The sequence below is a fragment of the Enhydra lutris genome, unplaced genomic scaffold (genome assembly GCF_002288905.1).
Source record: "Enhydra lutris kenyoni isolate GAN:26980312 unplaced genomic scaffold, ASM228890v2 scaffoldscaffold39, whole genome shotgun sequence".
Lineage (NCBI taxonomy): Eukaryota > Metazoa > Chordata > Mammalia > Carnivora > Mustelidae > Enhydra > Enhydra lutris.
In genome coordinates this window covers 24,562,019-24,585,438 of record NW_019154123.1, presented here as the reverse complement: position 1 = coordinate 24,585,438, position 23,420 = coordinate 24,562,019, and the positions used below count along the sequence as shown (strand labels likewise).

At 36.8% G+C, this 23,420-nt stretch overlaps 1 protein-coding gene across 1 annotated transcript in view; it reads left to right on the top strand.

The window, feature by feature from the left end:
* LOC111155051 (HSPB1 associated protein 1) overlaps positions 1-23,420 on the top strand; it is a 57,702-nt gene that overhangs the window by 3,502 nt on the left and 30,780 nt on the right. The window contains exons 2-3 of the mRNA XM_022515078.1: positions 10,072-10,257; positions 20,902-21,083. Of these exons, the coding sequence (XP_022370786.1) occupies positions 10,072-10,257; positions 20,902-21,083 (368 nt within the window). The remainder of the gene's footprint in view (positions 1-10,071; positions 10,258-20,901; positions 21,084-23,420) is intronic.

Below are 23,420 nucleotides of genomic sequence, written 5' to 3'. Positions count from 1 at the left end.
TTTTTTTTTTAAAGAGAACACAAGCATGGGTGAGGGAGGGTGGAGAGTGAGAGAGAGACTCTTAAGCAGGCTCCTTGCCCAGCATGGAGCCCCATGCAGGGCTCAAGCTCATGACCCAATCCAAAATCAAGAGTTGGGCACTTAACCTGACTGAGCCACCCAGGTGCCCCAGAGGAAACTGGTGATTCTTAATCTTGAAGTCCTAAGGAGGGAAAAAAATCTGAATGAAAATGTGGATTTGCTCCCCTGAAAAATTCAGCATGCATATACATTTTTGCAGGTGACTTCGTATTTTTGTATTAGATTCTCAGTATCCTATCTGTGGAACTTTCAATCACATTTTAAGCTGTCATCCTCCCCAGAATCACCAGTTTGGGGTGACTGTTTATTACCATTACAAAGTAAGTTAAATAGAGAAAATCCTACCAGAAGAGAAGGCTTTGCTTTAAATTACATAAGGCTTATGTGAACAAAGGGTAGGAAAAAAACAGTGCGTACATTAAATACATGATGTGAAAGGGTCAGTATATTCAGGATAATGATGAATATTGTGGGAGTCATAGGAAAGTTAATTTTTGAGCAAACTTATTACCATTCCATTATCAAAAAATATTGGAATGTATATTAGAACAGAAGACTATTTTATACAGTGAGAAGATAGCTCTTGCCTTAAAATAGCTTGTAAATATAGTTTACAATATAGTTTTGGGGGAAAATATATAGATAAAGAGTTATAGTATAAGACATAACCACAAGCAGGAAGAAATTAATTAGAAAGTAAATATTAAAAAAAAATTTTAAAAAGATTAAAAAAAATTAAAAAAAAAAGAAAGTAAATATTACACACCTTCAGTGCTTTAGGGCTGAGAGAAGAAAGAACTAATGAAAATTGAATTGGTCTGTACTTCCTGGAGTAATTTGAAAGTGTGGTATAGTTTGAACATGGAAATGAATGGAAGAGGCCATTTCTGGCCGTCAAGGCTCGGAGTAGAAGTGAATGGAGAAAAGCCTGAATCACATAAGGGCCAGAAGGTGCAGAGGAAGGTGAGGAGACAGACTGGTTCTACTAGAGTAGAATTGGTAGCAGAGAATGCAGGTGAAAAGAAGGAAGATGGTGTCCTTTGAAAAACTAAACAAGAGCAAGGTCAACCAGAAATGAAGTGAAGAAGAGGGAAATCATGGGTTTTAGTTTTCTAAGAAAAATAGAGCAAGGCCACCTTAAAAAGTGAGGAAGTGGAGAGAGGTATTGGGGATTTGATACTGAAGAAGCTTTAGAATGGTTGCTGTAGGAGCAAGGGTGATTAGGAATCAACTGGTGATAACTAACATGCTGAAAGTAGGAAAGGGACCTGTAGAGGTGAGCATAAAACTGTGGACCTTTGTTCCATTATGGATTCCTTTGTCTTGAGATGGTTTCTGATTGTGCTCAAGTGCACATTATGCAGAAGTAGCAAAAGCAAGTGGTTAGTTTTAATAAAGCTTCAATATTTTGTATATTTTGCTAAAAATGAGGTATGAATTCAGAAAACATTTATTTAACGTCATTTTATGCCAAACATTGTGCTAAGCTCTAGGGATAGAAAAGTAATTATCTTGCCTTCAAGAATGTGGTATTTTTTGTTTGAAGTAACAGCTTGAAAATTATTAAAAGCAAAACTTGATCATATTGATAATCAAATATATTAGAATCCTTATTTGAAAATAAAGTGGACCTACGGGTGTCTGGGTGGCTCTATTGGTTAAGTGTCTGCCTTTGGCTTAGGTCGTGATCCCAGGGTCCTGGGATTGAGCCCTGTGTAGGGGCTCTCTGCTCAGCAGGGAATCAACCTCTCCTTCTCTCTCTGCTCCTCCCCCTGCTCTCTTACTCCCTCTCTCTCTCAAATAAATAAAATCTTTTTTAAAAAGGACTTATATAAAAAAAGAAAATAAACGGGACCTTAAAAATGCAAAATAAACCATGTTACTGCTATTACAGCTTAAAGTTCATTATATTTTATTATTTAATAAAGATTCTCTGTTTCCTTGGCACCGGGGTGGCTCAGCCGGTTGAGCATCTGGTTATTGATTTTGGCTCAGGTCCTGATTAGTAGTTAGAGCACAGAGGATATTTAGGGCAATGAAAATACTCTGTATGATATAATGATGGATCTATGTCATTATATTTTGGTCCAAATCCATAGAATGTACAACATTAACACTGAACTCTAAGATAAACTATGGACTTGGGTGATTATGATGTGTCAATTTAGGTTTATCCTGGTTAAAAAAAAAAGTATCATTCTGGTGAATGACGTTGATAATGGGGGAGCCTTTGCATATGTGGGAAGGGGAAATCTTTACCTTCTCATTTTTGTTATAAACCTAGAACTACTCTAAAACTTAAAAAACCAACCAACAAACACAAAACTACGTAATGTTAAGAATCAACTTAAATTCTGAGTGTGAGATGTTAGAGGATCACACATTGTTTGAAGCTTGTCAGTAAAATTAAAAGTTGCAATTCTTTGAATCTGATTCTGCCTTTCAGACTGAGGTTATATTTCTTTATCTTGGGCTCTGGTTTTAATTGTAGCCAGGTTTATGTCTTTATGAAGAGAAGAATGTACTCTTAGTGACTCTTCTTCTAGTCTTTCTCGAAATGAGTGAACATTATCATCAGCATGAAGAAGGCCAATAAGAAGTAACTTGATAAGGGAGGACAGTTTTCTTGTAGGAATTTATCTCCTACTTTTGAGAGAAGAAAGCTCCCTCCCTGCCCCAGCAACAACGTACTAACCACCCCTTGCGGCCTATGAGAAACCACCACAACTTCCAACTCTTGTTTTTTTCCAATGACCTTTTGTTTAAAACTTCCCAATTCTCTCCTAACCTCAGTGTGCTTGTCCTGAATTGTAATTACCCTGCTATTCCCAAATAAGTGCATTTTGGTGGTAAAATAACTGGCTGTTTTAAGGTTGACATTCCTAAGGAAAAAGAATCTCATCCCAGAGTTGTAGGGACTGAGTTTCTTAAAGAGCTGACATTTCTATATGACTGGATTTACTCCTCCTCAGTTGAAGACGCCATACTCTATATGTCATTTTTTTTTTCCCATTAAAAAAAGATGGCAGAAGGAGGCAGGGGAGTTTAAAGAAAAGCAAAAGCCTGTATAAACAATTTCCATGTTAGAGTGTATATTTAATTCATGTATAGCTAAATACTTTGTATTTGATAAGGACAAATAACAGAAAAAATATACTGTTGAATTTTTTTAACTGTGGTAAAAACCAAGTAATGTAAAATTTATCATCTTAACCATTTTTAAGAGTGCTCAGTAGGTGGGGAACCAGGGTGGCTCAGTGGGTTGGACCTCTGCCTTCGGCTTAGGTCATGGTCTCAGGTCATGGTCTCTGAGATCGAGCCCTGCATCGGGCTCTCTGCGCAGCAGGGAGCCTACTTCCCCCCATCTCTCTGCCTGCCACTCGCCTACTTGTGATCTCTCTCCCTGTCAAATAAATAAATAAAATTTTTAAAAAAAAGCACTCAGTAGTGTTAAGTATATTCACATTGTTGTGAAACAGATTTCTAGAACTTTTTCATCTTGCAAATCTGAACCTCTGTACTCAGTAAACAATACTTCTTTTCTCTCTCCCCTTATCCGCTGGTAACTGCCATCCTACTTTGTTTCTATGAATTCAACTATTTTAGATAGGTTGTGCAAGTGGAATAATACAGTATATGTCTTTATGTGACTGCCTTTTTTCACTTAGCATAATGTCTTCAAGATTCATTCATGTTGTAGCATATGACAGGATTTCCTTCCTTTTTAAGGCTGAATGATATTCCATTGTATGATGTCAGTGGACATTTGGCTTGCTTCCATTTTTGGCTATTATAAATATGTGGCTATGAATATGAGTGTGCAAATATCTTTTTAAGACTGCTGTTGAATTTTTTTGATAAATGGTTAGATTAAATAGCCATTTTATTTTGAAATACAGAAAATTTTCCTAGTGGAATTCTGAAGAGCTAGATGGAAACATTTTGGTAGAAATTTTGAAGATACTTTGAAGCCTTAATTTTAAAGAACTTTGTCTTTGAGACACTATTCTTTCTAGTATTTTTTTTTGTAAATATTTTATTTGAGAGAGTGAGAGAGAGAGAGAGCACAAGACGGGTGAGGGGGAGAGGGAGAAGGAGACTCCCTGCTAGGCAGGAAGCCCAATGCCGGGCTTGATCCCAGGACTGAGGGATCATGACCTGAACTGGAGTCAGACGCCCAACCGACTGAAACCCCAGACACCGCTATTCTTTCTAGTTTTAACTTGACTTGAAATACAGATTTACTTTTCTTTACTTTAAGTTTAGGACCAGTATTTCTTTTGAACTAAGTACTGTAAGTACTATAAGTACTATTTATGAGTTCTGGTATAAATGGATTAAACTGAGGAGGAGAAGATAATTTTCTGGCTTGACTGGGCAAGGGTTAAAAATGTAAGAAGATGGGAAGAAGAGGATGTGAAGTGTCTAGCACGTAACTGTCTCCTGTTCCCAACCTGAACCTGCTTGGGTGTTCACTATCGCTCAAGCGATGGTATTGGAAAGATTATGCCGTAACAGCCTCAACACTTCTGTTTATGGTTTCATCAGTCACACGACCTCCCAGACCTTCGAATTCAAAGGGTTTATGACTAATTATTGTTTTACTTAAGCATTATATTAACTTTCAGAAGAATTTTCTTGGTGTATATTGACTTTTTTTTTAAACAATGAGTGTAAAATGAAAATTATCATTGGTGTAAGTTTTACCACGCAGTCTTCTGTATGAATATAGTCATTTTGTTAAGTAGGACTTGCATAGTTCCATCAGTGTTTTCCTGATATGGCCCAGATGTTCATTATTTTTAACCCTAATATCTACCATTCCAGAAGTTGTTTTTTTTCCCCCCCAGCTCTAACTGGCTTTATTTTTATTTATTTTTTATTTTTTTATAAACATATAATGTATTATTAGCCCTAGGGGTACAGGTCTGTGAATGGCCAGGTTTACACACTTCACAGCACTCACCATAGCACATACCCTCCCCAATGTCCATAACCCCACCACCCACTCCCTACCCCTCCTCCCCACTGCCACCCTCAGTTTGTTTTGTGACATTAAGAGTCTCTTATGGTTTGTCCATTCCAGAAGTTTTAAAATTTCTTTTATGTGTATATAGAGTTGTTAAGATTGATGAAACCACCATAGGCTTACATGTATATATTTAGAAATAATTTAGCTTACCACGTAACCTGCTCTTCTGTCCCCTGCTAAAAACTTTTAAATAAGATTTTAATAAAATTAGTGAAATTTAATTGAAATTTTATACTTATTAATATTTCTATTAAAATTATACCTGACATGCAAGATGAGTTATTTTCAGTTTCAGGATCATTGTTGTATTCTATCAGTATTAGGAATGAATTCTGGAAACTTAGTAAGTTTTCCTTATTATTATCTTGAATTCTAAATCTCAAATACAAATCCAAGCCAGGTATTAATTGACAGAAGGCAGATTGCGAACAAATTCAGAGAAATTAGGTTTCAAATTATCTTGTAGCTTGCATTAATTAAAGAAAAAACTTGCCGAGAAAAAGGCAGTTTGCTTTTTAATCATGTTTCACAATTTCCAAAGAATTAGTTGAAACCAAAGCTGGTAATAAATTGTGTGAATAACATGCTACATTTAGAGAGAGAAAAGACTATTTTGCAACACCTAGATCACTAATCTTTTTTTTCAGCAGTTTCTAAGTCATTTCATTAGAAATTGTTCCTTGCTGCAAGTTTAGACCTAAATAAATACACTTATCCTTTAAAGGCTGTCAAGGTTGCTTCAGAATTTTTATAGCTCTTTGCAAACATTCCTGGCTTGGAGTGACTGAGTACTTCCTTAGGCTATTTAATTAATACAATGTAGATTGCATTCGTCTTTAAAGAAAGTTGTAACACTTAAATTTGTTAATTTAATGGCCCAGTTCATTGTTGATTAAGCTATCAGAAACCAAATTACTTTTATCTCACAACCAGCTGATTGTTTTATTTTACTGGTAGGTATGAGATTCTGTAAATATGCTAATTTCTTTTATGGTGAGCATCCTGCTGCTCTCTTCTGCATACACTTTATAGTACTTTTTATTCATTTAGCAAATGTTTGAGCATTTACTGTATCCCAATCACTGGGCTAGGTGCTTTCTCAGAAAATTTTAGTTTTTAGGGTCTCTTATTAAATAACTTCTGGGATGTCTGGGATTTTTAAATCAGATCATTAAATACATTTTTAAAAGGCATCATGTTAGAGGAAAAAATATTTCTTTGACGCTATTTGAAAAGTAGTGTGAAAACACTACTCATGTGTTACTAATGACCATGTATTTATTGATGGAAGGGTGGCAAGATATATTTTACCCAAGTATGAGAATTCTTTGGGGAATGTTCAAAGCCAGTTCTATTGGCTTTGATTAAAATAAGCAGAATAAATAAATCCCTACCCCAGAAGGACTGGTGCTTCTCTTATTCTCTGCCCTTTAAAATTCTAGAAACAAAATTTTCAAAGCTTGGATATTTTACAACTATAGAACTGAAAGAGTGCCGCAGGGTCATACCAGCCATGATTCATTCAGTGTAAGTCACAGATATTTTATAGAGAGAATATAGTAGTCCTTGAAAACAATAGCCTCAGAAGGCCAGGTGTTAAAGCAGTTAGAACTAGTACCAGTCTTGACTATAAGAATTAATTTTCTATGTGAAGGGCTTTAGGAGGTAGAATTTTGCTGCTACTGGTTTAGTGGCACAAAGATGGACATTTTTGCATTCTTTCACCTAAGGTTTGCGATTTCCTGGGCCTTTTTTTTTTTTTAAAGCACAATGTGGGGCTTGAACTCATGACTCCAAGATCAAGGGTTAAATGCTCTACCCTCTGAGCCATCTAGGCATCCCCTGGGCCTTTCTTTGATCTTGCAAGGTGACTAACCATTATGTCTGTTTTCCAGACGAAACATAGGAGAGAAGGCTAAGGGCAAAGAGGCTGACTGGGCAACTTCCAGATATATCTCTGGCCACTCTGTCTGCACAGGAGGCTAGGAATTGTAATTATCAGCCACACCCACTGTGCAGAGTTCTGTTAGTAAGAAGGAGAGAGTGGATATGGGATAAGGTTGGTAATTAGCAGTCTGTACTACAGGTATTATCCCACGACCCACTGTCCACAGAGGCACAAAGCAAAACATTCCTCTCTCCCTGACAGCGCACATGGACTTCTTATCCATGAATTGGGTCTCCAGCTTTCTGAAACTAATTTCTCTTTTCAGATTATACTCTCTCCTGAATTTGCAGTGTTTGTGTAGGTCCCCCAGTTTGAATTCTGGAAGCAGGATGGTACAGTGGAAAGAGCACTGCACTTAGAATCAGGGAACCTGACCTAGTAGTTGAGTTCATCACTGGTGTGTTGGACTTCGATATCTGAGCTTCCTGTTCTTCCTTTGGATAATGGAAACAAAATGCCTTTTCTGCCTGTGTTGTGTAGGTTTCTTAGAGGATCAGATGAGCAGTTTTAACATATACAAAAGTACACGGCAAATAGTAAAGCAACATATGAGGAAATGTATTATTATGGTGATGATGTTGAAAACCAAACTCTTCATCTTCTCACCAGAATGAGCTGCTGCTCCTTACTTTTTTTTTAAATGTCAAGTCACAAGTCACAACATCTGGAAACCTCAGTCTCCTTTATGGCTGCATATACCTCCCATCCCACGTCTTTGGTTGTAATAGTCTTTGATATTATTCTCTTAGTATTTCTATATCTCTGCCTTCTCTGTCCTCCTTACTGCCCCCACCTTGTTGTTCAGGGCCTTACTGTAACACTTCTTACTGGGCTAATACAGTAACTCTCTGAGTCAATTCCAGTTTTTACATCTCCACACATTTCTGCATAGCCCTCATTTTTATTGCTAATGGACATAATGTACCATGGGAAAAATTTACATAATATTTAGTAATATTCAATAAATATTTTTCTACTTTTAGACATTAGGCTGTTTATATTTTCAGTTTTTATATTATGGTAGTAGATATTTTATATTATGGTAGTAGATATTTTAGGTGTATGTGTATACATATATAATATAAATGAATATGCATATAGCTGGTGATTACTTTGTTAAAAGCAAATTCCTATAATATGAGTTACTAGGTTAATGGGTGGTTGTTTGAGACTTCTGCTTCATTTTTACAGTTGTTTGCCAAAGGATGGTACTAATTTATGTGCCACAAACAACAGAGGATTATCATGAATGTATTGCAGCTTCTCACAGTCTAGCAAAATTTAAAAGATATATAATAAAAAACTCAGCTTGTCCATTTTTCATGTATACAGAATCCGGGCACTCCAAGTCTAGGAAGATTTGGTGGGTCATGATCCAGGTAACCTTGTACTTCTATTTATAGGCGAGTACGGGTCAATACCCCTAATGTGAATTTATCAAACAAGTGGAAAGCAAGAATCTCAAGGAAAGATAGAAAATTTTGTTCCTGGTCTTATTTCCCTTATAGGCTCTTCAGCACTTAAAGATGAGCTTGGGGCTTCGTTTACTTGGAGATACCCAAGGGTGCCTTCTCTCTCCCTACCCCCTCACAGCCCCCACATAGCTCCCACACAGCCCCCAGCTCTTCTACTGCCTTTCCCCTCTGAGTGTCCCCCCTTGTCTGCTCACTTGGGAGCCCTGACTGTGTAGACAGTGACAGGCTGGCCTCACACGTCTTGCTTACTTTCATCAAGGGTTTACGGAATGATTCTGAGTGTTTGCCCTTGTTTGAGAAAAGGAGCTAAATTGACTTAAATTTTCATTTCTTTAAAAACAAGCCTTATGGGGCACCTGGGTGGCTCAGTGGGTTAAAGCCTCTGCCTTCTGCTCAGGTCATGATCCCAGGGTCCTGGGATGGAGCCCCGCATAGGGGTCTCTGCTCAGCGGGGAGCCTGTTTCCCTACCTCTCTCTCTGCCTGCCTCTCTGCCTACTTGTGATCTCTGTCTTTCAAATAAATAAATTAAAAAAAAAAAAACAAAAAAACAAGCGTTACATTCAGACAAGTACAAATTACTCAAGTTCCTTGATGGCACCCTCCCCATCCCTCTTCCTTTTGTCAAAAAGTTTAGAAGAAAGTTGGATGATGGGAGAATTTGGATTATTTGTGAGCTTTTATTTTTTTGAATTAAGTGTAATTATAAAACAGATAATGAATTAGAGGGTTTAGCTGACTATTCTAGAGAATCAAATCTAGACAATCATGAATATTTGCTGATGATATACATATATATCTGGATTCAGAATATGAAGCATTTTTTGACTTTCCCAAAAAACTTTCATTTTAAGATGTCTTTAAGGAGAAACTTACCTGTTCTTTTATTTAGCACGTACTTACCATTACCATCCTATCCAGGATTTACTGTCTATGATTCTGTGAAATTTATTGAAATAATCAGTAAATCACAGTATTTGTATATATCCCATATCCCTTATACTGTTTGTAATGCAATTGAAGTCAAGGATTAACACTGATACCCACCCTAGTACATCTTTTACCTTTTAAAATCTTGAAATGAAAATAATCCCCCCTTTTCCCCTTTGACTGATGTATGAATTCAATAGTCTTTTTGGGTAAACACATGACATGGCAAGTGGAATTATTCCTGACTCCGGCAACTCTAGTTCTAGAGTAGTTCCCATCAGTATTTCATATATAACCCTCTATTTAGGAAATATAATTTTCAAAAAATTGTGTCTTTTAATATTTAAATATAGTTGGAAAGCTTTTTTTAAAAGAATTTTTTGATGTTGAAAATTGTAAATATTTTCCAACATTTAAAATGTAATATGAGAAAAATCACTTAAGAATTATGGTTCTTGAGGTCAAATATTTATGTAAATAGTAGTAAATGAAGTGTAAAAGGTAGTATCATTGCGTAGAAAGATTTATTGTGATAGGAATGATATTGGCTATTTTTCCTTCGTGTTATATGAAATAACTTTATAGTTCTCTCTCTCTCTCCCCCTAGGTGAACGTGTCAAACCTTTTACGCCAGAGAAAGCAAAAGAAATTCTAATGTCTTTACAACAACCTGCAGTCTTCTGTAACATGGCTTTCGATTGGCCAGCCCAACACTGGACTGTTAAACACCTTTCTGAAGTCCTTCCTGGCAAGCAGATACGATTCAGGATGGGAATGAAAAGAACAGATACAGGTTAGGACTACAAGTAGTCATCATAGTGTGTCTTCAGTAGCATTCCCATGTTCTTAGCAGTAGTTTCTTTAACTCTAGAGAACCCTTTGTTTCTAATTCTGTTTTTGGCCATTTGCAGATGGGAAAGTTTTATTGGAAGTTTTAGAAGGACAGTCTGTGTTAAGATTTTTTTTCAGACTAAGCCTATAGTTGATAACCTTCTATAGTTGTTGATAACCTTATAAGTTGTATTTGTTCAGGTATCATGGTTCACTGAATGTGGTAGATACTTAATATTTGTGAGTGTGTTATTATCTATGTTCCCCTGGGACTGAGAAAGATGATCACTAAGTTTGTGGTCCCTTCTACTTTTGACTCATATAGAATGTGTCCTTTTGTTTGTGGCTTGAGGCACTATATTTATAGTGTTTACTCTTGGTTGTAATTTTATCTCTCTCCTCTATCAGCTGCCTGACCTCTGTGGTACTCCATAAATATGAAAATGTGTAAAGCTCTTTCTTACCCTCTTAAGCAGTTAGATTTTGCCAGCCTCTTCTTCTTCCCTGGAGACTTGTAACATTTTGATATTTTGCCTTGTAGTCAGATAATGTAGTTACTGTTAACTCTAAATATAATTAATATAAAAGAAAGAAACAGTGCTGTTTTTGATCTGAGGGAGTCTATAACCATTGTCTGGCTTTAGAATGTGTTTAAATTCTATTTTGTAATTTGGTGTCTAGAGTTTGGTAGTCTAGAATTTCATAATGTTTGAAGCATTGCTGTGAAGTGGTTCTATGAGTATCTATTAATAACTCAGAAGGAACTAGAAAATTACCCCATTTCCCTACTAGCTTCTCTAAACTTTTTCTCATGTCGACCTTCTTGTACATTTTTCAGGAGTTACTTGGTTTTTGGTGTCTAGAACCCCCTTATACTCACGGCAGGTAGAGGAGGCTTAATACCTAGCACTCTTTAGCATCTCATTCTAATCACAGACCAAAATGTTTACTGTACTTTAAAATTAAGTGCTAGATGAGCAAAAGGCACATAAAAGTTTAGCTTGTGCTTTTTCTTTCTCAGCTTTAGTCAAATAAATCTCCCATCCTCTGAGGTTATTAGACAATTTGGAGATAAAGAGGAACTGTAATTTTTTTTCATACACCTGGTTAGATTCCAAATACAGCACAACCCCTAATTGCTAACAGTTACTGAGAGCTTTTGTGTTAGGCACTCTTCTGAGTGCTTTATACATATTAATTCTCTTATTCTTCTTCAAACCCTCTTTGAATGGTACTGTTATAAGCCTATTTTGTAGATGAGGCACAGTGATTTGTCACGTTCAAGCTAATACTTAAGCATTAAAGGTAAAGGGAAAGGTCTCTGCAGTTGTGAGCAACTGCTCTGTTTTTACTGATTTTTTAAAAAATTTAGATACAATTCACATAACATTAAATTTATCATTTTAAAGTATACAGTTCAGTGGTTTTAACATATGCATGATGTTGTGCAACCATCATCACTGTCTAATTCCAGACATTTTATCACTTCCTAAAGAAGCCCAGTACTCTTTAAGCAGTCAGGTCACTTCCCATTCTACTTTACCCCAGCCCCTGGCAACCACTAGTCTGCTGTTTTTATAGATTTGCCTATTTGGGACATTTCAATATGTAAATGGTATCATTTATATATCATATCATTATATATCATTTATTCATTAAATAAATGGTATCAATAAGTAAATGGAATCATTCAATACATAGCCTTTTGTGTCTAGCTTCTTTCCGGTACCATGTTTTTAAGATTCATCGAGGTTGTGGCATATGTCTATATTTCATTTCTTTTTTTCTTTTTCTTTTTTTTTTTTTTTTTTTGCTGAATATATTCCGTTATACATATATACCACATTTTGTTTATCCATGCATCCGTTGATGGACATTTGGGTTGTTTCTACTTTTTGGCTATTATGAATAATGCTACTATGAACATTTATGTACAAGTTTTTATGTGGGTATATGTTTTCATTGCTTTTGAGTCTATACCTAGAAAGGGAATTGCTGAGTCATATGGTAACTCTGTGTTTCACATTTTGAGGAACTGCCAAAATGTTTTCCAAAGCAGCTGAACCATTTTATGTTCCTATCCCACTGTATGAGGGTTTTAATTTCTCTACATCTTTGTCAATATTTACCCTATTTTTTATTCCAGCCGTCCTGGTGGAGTATGAAGTGTTATCTCATTATGGTTTTTATATGCATTTCCCTAATGACTAATAATGTTGAGCATCTTTTCATGCGTTGATTGACCATTTGTATCTTTTTTTGAAAAAGGTCTATTCAACTTCTTTGCCCATTTTCTAAGATTTTATTTATTTATTTTTGTGAGAAAGAGAGAGAGAGCAGAGAGAGTGCAAGCACACAAGTGGACGGGGAGGAAGAGAGAGAAAAGCAGACTCCCCGCTGAGCAGGGAGCCCCATACCAGATATGATCCCAGGATGCTGGTATCATGACCTGAGCCGAAGGTAGAGGCTTAACCAACTGAGCCACCCAGGTGCCCTGCCCATTTTCTAATTGAGGTGTTTTTTGGTTTGTGGGGGAGGGTAGGTTTGGTCTTGCTGTTGTGGAGTGTTTTGGGTTTTTTGTTGTTGTTGTTGCTGTTGTTTTTTTATTATGTTATGTTAGTCACCATACAGTACATCATTAGTTTTTGATGTAGTGTTCTAAGAGTCATTGTTGTGTAGTTTAAAAGAGATCTTTACAGGTCTTTCTCAACTAATGATGTCCCGATAAACCCATCATAAGTTGAAAATATCTCAAGCCAAAACGGCATTTAATACACCTAACTGGACACATGGGTGGCTTAGTTGGTTAAGCGTCTGCCTTGGGCTCAGGTCGTGATTACAGAGTCCTGGGATGGATCCCCACTTTGGGCTCCCTGCTCAGCAGGGAGTCTCCTTCTCCCTCTGCCCCCCTCCCACCCCCGCTCAAGCTCTCTCTCTCTAATAAATAAATAAAATCTAAAATAAAAGGATACATCTAGTGTACCAAACATTATAGCTTGGCCAGCCTACCTTACATGTGCTCTGAACACTTACTAGCTTACAGTTGAGCAAAATCATCTAACACAAAGCCTTTTTTTATGATAAAGTATTGGATGACTCATGTAATTTATTGAATATGGTAGTAAAAGTGAAAAACAGAATGATGATATGGGTACAGAATTGTTGTAGGTGTATCTGTTGTTTATCCTTGTAATGGTCTGGCTGGGAGTTAGCTGTTGCTTGTTGCCACAGTCCAGCATCATAAGAGAGTATCAGTACATATCACTAGCCAGGGAGATGGTCAAAATTCAAAATTTGAAGAATGGTTCCTACGGAATATGTATCACTTTCACTCCATCATAAAGTCGAGAAAGCGTTATGTTGAACCACTGTAAGTAGGAGACTGTATATATTCTGGATATTAGATGCTTATCAGACTTAGGACTTTTAAATATTTTCTCCTATTCTGTGGGTGTCTTAATTGTTCTTTTTAAATTTATTTCTTTCAGTATAAATGCAGTACTTCCACAAGCAGTAGAGGGTAGTGGTATAAGAGTACTAACTCCTGAATCAGCTTTCCTGGGTTCATATTTTGGCTTACCATGTGACTTTGGGCAAGTTACTTTACTTCTCTGTATCTTAGAAATGGTTTTTTTTTTTTTTTTAAAGATTTTGTTTATTTATTTGTCAGAGAGAGAGAGAGAGAGAGCAAGCACAGGCAGACAGAGTGGCAGGCAGAGGCAGAGGGAGAAGCAGGCTCCCTGCCGAGCAAGGAGCCCGATGTGGGACTCGATCCCAGGACGCTGGGATTGACCTGAGCCGAAGGCAGCTGCTTAACCAACTGAGCCACCCAGGTGTCCCTCTTAGAAATGTTTTTAAGATTAAGTGTGTTTGTATGCATAAAACATGTAGGACAGTGCCTAGCACATTGTAAATGCTTAACAAATATTATTTAGAAATAGCAATAATTAAGAAATAAAAGTATGACTTCCTCATTGTAGAGAACATTAAAAAAATGGGAAGATCCAAATAAATTTAAAAACACTTTGTCCTATTACCAAGAGAGGACCACCAGTTACACAGGCTTTTTTGTATTTTAAAAATACACTAGTTAATACAGGCTTTTTGTATTTTAAAAATAAAGTTATATTAATTTTCACAGCCTGCTTTTTTATTCCCTTCACATGTTCTGAGCAGTTTCTCTTCATGTTAAATGTGATTTTTAAATGGCTAATACTCTGTTGTATGCTAGTATCATAATGAATTTGAATTTTTTTTTCCTGTTTTGATTATTTAGATTGCTTAGAAGCTTCAAATTTATAAATAAGACTGTAGTGAGCATCATTGAAAACAAATCTTGTTCAGGTTTCTGATTATTTCCCAGGGATAGATTCCTAGAAGAAGAATGACTGGGTCAAAGGGTGTGAATGTTATCACGAGTAGTAGCACTATGCATGAGCCTTCTTACCCAGAAACCTCTGAGTCATCTGATTGCCCCTCCAAGTAGTGTCTAGTGACCCTGTGACTTAACCCTAAGTATGTAGCATATCCACCTGCTTCTCTCATGCCCCATGGCCATCCTCTAGGCAGGGTTGCCCTGCTCTCTCTCACCAACATAGCTGCAGTAGTCTCATCCCTGGTCGCTCTGCCCCCCTTCCGGCCCATTTTTTGTATTGAAACCAGAGACAGTTTTTTAAAAAAACAAGTCTCATCCTGTTTTTCTGCTTAAAACGCTTAGGTGGCTTAACCCTTACGCTAAAGGCCAAAATTTTTGTGTGGTGTAGAAGTCTCTCTTTGCTTCATCAGCTTAATCCCTCTCCCTGAACTCGGTCCAAACAAGAATTTTTTTTTTCAGCTTTTGTATTTCCAGAAGTTTGCTTCTCCTTTGTTCAAGGCCTTTGCATATAGAGTCCAGCCATTCTTTTCTTCTTTCCCTTTTCCCCTTACTGCAGCTTTCCCTAGTTAACTCCTCTTCTTCCTTCAGATCTTAGCTCAAATGTCATTTCCTGGAAGTCTTTCCTGATCACACAGCACCTCTGCCTTCCAAATCAGGGGCAGCCACTCAGTTGTCTCCCAGCACCTTGTATCTCCCAGGAGCACTTCGCTTAGAATCACGTGGTTAGTCTGTAAGTAATTAACTCTTTCAAGTCTCTCCTCCCCCCAAGAAGGCCACCTTTGTGAGGGTCAAGGTCAGCCCTCACCATGGGCTGAGCACCAGATGGACACTCAGGTATTTGTGGAATAAAAGAATGAAAGGCCTTGGTGCATATGGCAGAGTGCTTCGCAGAAATGTGGTTTACATGTACTCCCCTGTCAAAACATGTGAGGGTGCCTATTTTGCCACTCCTTTCCCCAAGCTGAGATTCATCCTTTGGGGGGAAAAAAAAGGCCTGGTATTTATATATAGTCCATTCTCATTAACATTTTATTCTTATTTTGTTTACTTAGAAATTCTTTCTGTATCTTAAAAATAGGCAAATATTCTAATATTTTCTCCTAATAACTTGATTTCCCCTTTACATTTACTCTTTATCCTTTCCATGTTTATTTTGTTGTATGGTATTCACTGACTTTTTTAGGTTAAGTTGGAAATAACAATACCTTTTATTTCAGTTCCATATACTGAATAATTCTTTTTTTTCCCCTACTGAGTTTGAAATTGTCTTTATTATATTACTGTATTCTTACGGATTCCAACATCTGTTTTTGGATTATGTATTGAGCTATCAGTTTGGAAGCCAGTAAAACATTATTTAAATACTATTTTAGCAACTGATACGTATTTTAATATTTGAAAGAACAACTCATCCTCCCTAATTACCCTTCTTTCTCAGTATTTTCTTGAATGTTATTGAATTTTATTCCTCTAAATGAATTTTAGAGTTAAATAATGTACTCATATTAAACAAATCCTGTTGGGATTTTAAGTGAAAATTCAATAAGTGCTGTAAGTTAATTCAGAAAGAATCTACCTTGTGATAATACTGTTATCTGCCTATGCTAGAACATGTCATTATCACCTAGAAAGTCCATTTCATCTCTCAATGAAAATATTTGGGGTTTTCATATTTTAAATTTCTTAAAATATTAATTATAAATATAAACTTTTTATAGCTGGTATAAAGGAAAATATGTCAGGTCTAGAGTTCAGAATGACGATTCATTCGGGCTCGAAAAAGGCATGGAAGATATTAGAGAAACCCTCTCAGGAGATATAAAAGCCCTTTCTGGAGAAATAAAAGAACTAAAATCTAACCAAGTTGAAATAAAAAAAGCTATTAATGAGGTGCAATCAAAAATGGAGGCTCTCACTGCTAGGATAAATGAGGCAGAAGAAAGAATTAGTGATATAGAAGACCAAATGACAGAGAATAAAGAAGCTGAGCAAAAGAGGGACAAACAGCTACTGGACCATGAGGGGAGAATTCAAGAGATAAGTGACACCATAAGATGAAACAACATTAGAATAATTGGGATTCCAGAAGAAGAAGAAAGAGAGAGGGGAGCAGAAGGTATATTGGAGAGAATTATTGGAGAGAATTTCCCTAATATGGCAAAGGGAACAAACATCAAAATCCAGGAGGTGCAGAGAACCCCCCTCAAAATCAATAAGAATAGGTCCACACCCCGTCACCTAATAGTAAAAATATTTTTACCTATTATATTTTTCTAACTAGTTGTGATGACTAGATTTTTAAAAGCCATTTTTGTATGTTTATTTTTTATCCCACTATTTATTAGTGTATGTAATTTTTTAGTTTATTCTTTTGGGTTTTCTAGGAAGACAGGCATCTGATCTTAACAATTAGTGATAACCTTGTTTCCTTCCTATTGAATGTATTTCTTATTTTTGTTTTGTATCTTGGCTTGAGTTTTTCTAGAATGCTTGAGATAATAGTATTAGTAATTATACTGTTTGAATTATATGTATCTCTTAGTTTATTTTTGGAAGCAGATAACAACATCTCACACCTCTTTGAGATGATTCTGGATCAAATTCATTTGGATCATATGGGCCCAGTGACATAGCAGTAATTTGGGAAAAATATTGGTAGACATAACCCAAAGCATTTGTAGATGGGGGTGCATGGATGGTCAAAAGCACACCTGCCTTCCATGCAGTGTTTCTTGCTTGTAAAATGATGAAGTCTAGGGTTACCTGAGTGGCTCAGTCGATTTAGGGGCTGCCTATGGTTCAGGTCATGTTCCCCAGGTCCTGGGATAGAGTCCCACATCGGGCTCCCTGCTCAGCAGAGAGCCTGCTTCTCCCCCTGCCTGCTGCTCCCCCTGTTTGTGCTTTCTCTCTGTCAAATAAACAAATAAAATCTTTAAAAAATTAAAATAAAATAAAATGATTAAGTCTAACAAAATGGAGAAATATTTGTTTCCCTACTCTGGAAAACCCACTTTAGGACTCTCTTTTATGAGAGTTAGAAGCAAACTCAACTTATACACAACTTCCAAATCCTGAGCTCGGTTGAGCTTCTTCTTACCTAACACTTTGACAGTAAGTGGGATGAAAATTGTAGCTGCCTAGGCTACTTCAATGTTAAATGAAAGAACAATAATAATAAAGTTAGAAAGGAATAATTGCATTGCAAGAAATAAACTAAGAACAACTGTACTACCCAGAAAGAAATTGTCATGATAACAGAATGAAAACAGTACCTTTAGTGCTGCTACTTCCAGGAAGGAAAAATTCAAGATTATATTTGAAATCACCATGTAAATGTAAAGAAGTCTGTCATTTCCATTCATTCCATTCATTGTAATTTTCTCCTGACAGTTAAAGTTCTCACATGTAATTTTTGCCCTTTTAGATTTTCATTTTTTAAAGTACAGAACTTGCTGTGACAGAATACAAAGTCTCCTGATAAGGCTGCAATGCAGACATGCCTGTGAAAACTGGCCTACTACTGTACCCCCCAGGGACAAATGTCTCAAGTAATGGCTTTAGTATTCAGTTCGATCAGTTGGATTGAATTTTATGAAGTGAAAACTCTTAAGACAGTGTAATGACTTCAGGCTTCCATTGGAGCTTACTGAAATGACTATAAAATGACTCCTGTTTCCCAGAACCATGCAGCTTTCTTGCCACATGGGTTTTTGTTTGTTAAAAAACAAAACAAAACAAAACAAAACTGTGTATTCCTATATTGTTGGGGTAAATTCTTTTTTTTTTTTTCCTAAGATTTTATTTATTTGAGAGAGGGTCCAAGTGGAGGGGAGAGGCAAAGGCAGAGGGAGAAGCAGGCTGCCCGCTGAGCAGGGAGCCCAACGCAGGGCTCAATCCTAGGGTCCCAGGATCATGACCTGAGCTGAAGGCAGACATTGAACCAACTGAACCACCCAGGCGCCCCTGTTGGTGGGGTAAATTCTTAACGATGATGTTGATAATATTAAGAATATATATACATATATATATATATATAGAGAGAGAGAGAGAGAGAGAGATGGGTTACTGAGTGGTAGGCACTGTTCTGAGTGCTTCTCAAAAATTGTCAAATTTAAATCGTTTTTAAATATTATAGATTTTTATCTTTTAGATAAAAGTACTCCTGTAAAATCTTCCTGCTTCTCAAAGTCAGATGACAAGTTGATGAAGTAGATGAGTTAAGATGACTGTCTGACATACACCCTCCCCTCTGTTACTTCTCTGCCATTCTGAGTTACAGGAAAAAGAGAGGAAGGGGGGGAAAGATGGTCAAGATAATCCTAGGCAGTTCAGGCAGAAATGGAGGGAAAAGATAAAAGCTGTTGAAAGAAGAGTTTGAATACCTTTCTCCTCTTGCTACTAACTCAACTAACTTTTAAAGTTAATGTAAGGATTAGAATTAGTGCCTAATTGTTATTGAGCATCTGCTGTGTATCAGGTATTGTGCTAACTGATTTACATGCAGAACATCTATATTTCCTAAAAGGATTTCATGCTGATCATAATCAGATTTCTTGAGTATTAACCTCCCAGTGAGTGTGCATTGAAAATATTCTGCTTTTTACAAAAAAAATTTCATTTTATCACTATTTGGAAGAATAATTCTTATATAAATGAGTCATATCCATAGTAACGAACCATTCTGGATAGACAGTAATCTTCTCTCTAAACTTTCCTGATCAACCCTCTTCTCTGGGTCTTTGCCTTTCCTATGTGTCTGTGGCACAAAATTTTGCATTTAATTAAGGAATGCCTCAGATTTCCTATTATTCTAGCTAAAGCTTTATCTTTGTCTAAATATATTCTTGACCCAAGATTCTTACATCTTTCTTTTATGTTCCTACAAGCCGAGCACAGTGCTAGTTATCAGTTAAGTACTTTATAAACAATTCTGAAATAAATGAGTTAATGAATAAATGAACAGACTTTAGGGGCGCCTGGGTGGCTCAGTCATTATGTGTCTGCCGTTGGCTCAGGTCGTGGTCCCTGGACCCTGGGATCGAGCCCTGCATCGTGGTCCTTGTTCAGCAGGAAGCCTGCTTCTCCCTCTCCCACTCCCCTTGCTTGTGTTCCCTCTCTCGCTGTCTCTCTCAATCTGTCAAATAAATAAGTAAATAAAATCTTTGAAAAAAATGAACAGACTTTAAGTTGCCATTGGACACTTAATGATTCTGAGGAGCTTTTATGGTATGTGTGCAATATAAAATCAGAAAATTTTCAGAAGAAGTCTTTGCTTTTTTTCCTTCTTAATCTGAAGAAGTAGCTCTCAAAATTTTGGTCTCAGGATCCTTTTGCACTTAAAAATTATTGAGTTCCCAGTACAGAGAAGACTAGCATGGCCCCTGCACAGGGATGACATACAACTTCATGCAGCATTCCATATTTTCTGTAGTATTTGGAAACGCAATAAATGCTATACCTTTAAAAAAAATTACTGAGTTTCCCAATGAGCTTTTGTCAGTGTGGAGTCTATCTAGCGATGCTTACCATATTGTAAATTAAAACTGAGACATCATTCAAATACAAGTACATAAATACGTATTCTACTAGCAGTCACAGCAGTGACATCAACTAATGTCATGTAGCTTCTGGTAAACTCCACTGTACACTCATAAGAGAATGAGAATGAAAAACATGAGAGTATGATTGTGGAAACAGTTTAGATCTCACAGACCTCTGAAAATGTCTTGGAAAATTAATAATCTAAAGTATACCACTGGGGTACCTGGGTGGCTCAAACAATTAAGCATCTGCCTTCAGCTCAGGTCATGATCTCAAGGTCCTGGGATGGAGTCCCATGTCTTGCTCTGTTCAGTGGAGAGTCTGCTTCCCCCTCTCCCTCTATCCCTCTCCATACTTGTTCTCTCTGTCTCTCTGTCTCTCTCTGTCAAATGAATCAATAAAATCTTTTAAAAAAGTTAAATGTACTGCTGGATTACTGAATCAGGCTATACTAAGGGTACTGTTTAATTGTCAAGTTAAAACCTTGTTTTTTACCTTTATGTTAAATCATTTTGTATTGTGAGTGTTGTAGACGGTTCTAATTATATAGCAAGCACAAAATTAATTTTTAATTTATGTTAAATGATAGTGAACATCTTTTTGGTTGAAATTATCTTCATTAAAAAAAAACAATAGTATTTGGAAATTGTGTTCAGTGTACATTTAAAATTGGGTTCTTCTCCATTGCAGTTCCGCAGTTTGAAACGACATGTAATTATGTGGAAGCTACACTTGAAGAGTTCCTGACCTGGAACTGTGGCCAGCCTACTATGTCTGGACCATTTAGAGATTATGATCATTCCAAATTCTGGGCTTATGCCGACTATAAATATTTTGTCAGCCTATTTGACGACAAGGCAGATATTTTCCAGGTAAGTCAATGCATTCCTTTTAATCATGGTAATAATTTATTCTTGAGAAAAGATCACAAATTAGAACTTCTCTGGTACCTTATTCTTTCACTGTCGTCTTCTCTCAAAAGTAATCACTGTGAGTCTTAAGTATTTTATCCATTCAAGCTAAAAGATTTGCCCAGGTGAAGTGTAATGTTTGGCTCACATGGATGAGCAGCTTTGTCACTGTTTTCCTACTCACCAAACTTCCTACACACTCCCTCGTTCACGTTTAAACAGTGCCCGGCTTGGAATATATGAATATGGAAGCGTAGATTGTGTATAGAACTTTATTTCCTCCTGACCTACATATATGTTTTTATTCTGTTAGTGAGGCAGATGGAAGTACAGCACTGATTATTACTTGAAGAAGCATTGGCGAAATCCTGGAAGCATTCCAGGCTGCTGCTGCCATCCCTTCCTGCTCTGAGGGGTTAGTACAGGTTAATGGCCCGAGGCAGAGAGTGCTGGGCTCCTGGTGTTTGATTGCAGAAGTCCTGCAGAAGTATGGGAGTGCTTGCAGAAGTAGGAATGTGGAAACTCTTTGCCATGTGTTGACACAACTGACAGCAGAGTTTGCACACCACCATATCCTCTTTTAAATGTTTTCTACCCCAAACTGCCAGCTTATTTTGTGGGGTGATTTCGCAAACTCCCTGTTCTGGTTTCTGTGTGTGTCTTAGGCATGAGGCAGGAATGGGAGTAGTTCCAGGAAGCTGTTTGGATGACTCTGCCTTACCCACAATCAGGTTAGGGCTCCAGAGTCCTTTATCATGCCCCTGATCCTTTCTCCAGAGAAGTATTCCGCCATCACTGCAGGCTGTTGTGCTGCCAGAACCGAGCCCTCTGGACTGCTCTCCTCCTGCTCGTCACCATCACCCCCTCGCTGGACTTCCCTCTCACATAGGCTGCCAGTCCAAAAAAATTGTTTTTAAGTTTTTATTTAAATTCCAGTTTGTTAACATGCATTGTAATGTTACAGGTGTACAACATAGTGATTCAGCATCGCATAGATCGCCCACTGCCCAGCACTCCTTAATCCACATCACCCATTTCCTTTTCCATTCAGCCTGTGTTTTTCTGTTTTCACTTCAAGTCAAGGTGTAGATGCTGAGGTTTACATAGTTATTATAATACAATGATCAATAATTTGTAGCTTTAAAATTTTTTTAAATGCTTACTTAAATTTTGCTTTTTATTAAAAAAAAAAGAGGAAAAATGTATCACTTGTCTCAGAATTGTTAGTTGAATATATATTCTTCTTGTAACTATGAAAGAATGCATCAGTTTTGAAAACATTCTGTAGATGCTTTCTGAATCCAAAGTCTATACCAAATCTATTTACTCATTTTTAAATGATACTTTTGAGATAATTTTTTTTCTTATAACATTATCTGTGACCACTTTATGAGTCTTTAACTCTGGAACCTGTAGATATCATAGTTAACTTTTAGAATCTTTTATTATATTTCTTGTACTCTCACCTATCCTGTAGATTAGACTAGTACTTTTGTATTCCATGTTTCAGGTAAAACATTGTGTAATAGTCATATTTATTAAGTACTTCTTATCCTTGGTATTTTTCTAAGTGCTTTATATTTATAATCATCAAGTAACCATATGATATAATAATTATCCCTGTTGTAAGAGAAAAGAGGCACAAAGAAGTAAACCTTTTCTGAAATTCTGCAGCTAAGAAAAGAGTGACCCACTCAGTCTGTCCTGTGAGCTTTAACTGTCGCACTGTATGCATACACAGGGTCTGAAGACATCCAGTTCTTTAGGGACCCCGCAGCTGGGGGTAAGGACTTCCATGTCAGCTGAGTCTGGGCTCGCTCTGCCTTGGTTGAATCTCCCATCTGACTCCCTGACTCTGAGTCACTTCATCTCAGCCTAGGCATGACAGCATGGGGCAGGTATGTGTCCTGTCCAGTAAGTGCCTTTTGGTAGTGTGCCGGAATTCTAATTGAGCCCTTATACAACCTGGTGTTTTCATTTGAATGAGTTTTCTGTCAGCTCACATTATGGTGATTAATCCACTGGATTAGAACAGGGAAATCTTCTATGAATAACAAAATTTATTACGATTATATCATTTTTTATCTCAGAGATTTTTGAGCACCAAGTCTTACATCACAGGTACCTAAGACGTTTTCCTTTCACCACCATAATTCATTCATTCACCTAGTCTTATTACTTTCCTGTTTTAAGCTTTCTTCCATCTGGTATAAAATGGTGGGTAGTTAAACATTAAAACAGATGAATTTTTATTAATTCATTTATTTTTGTTTTGTTCTGTTTTGTTTTTGTTTTTCA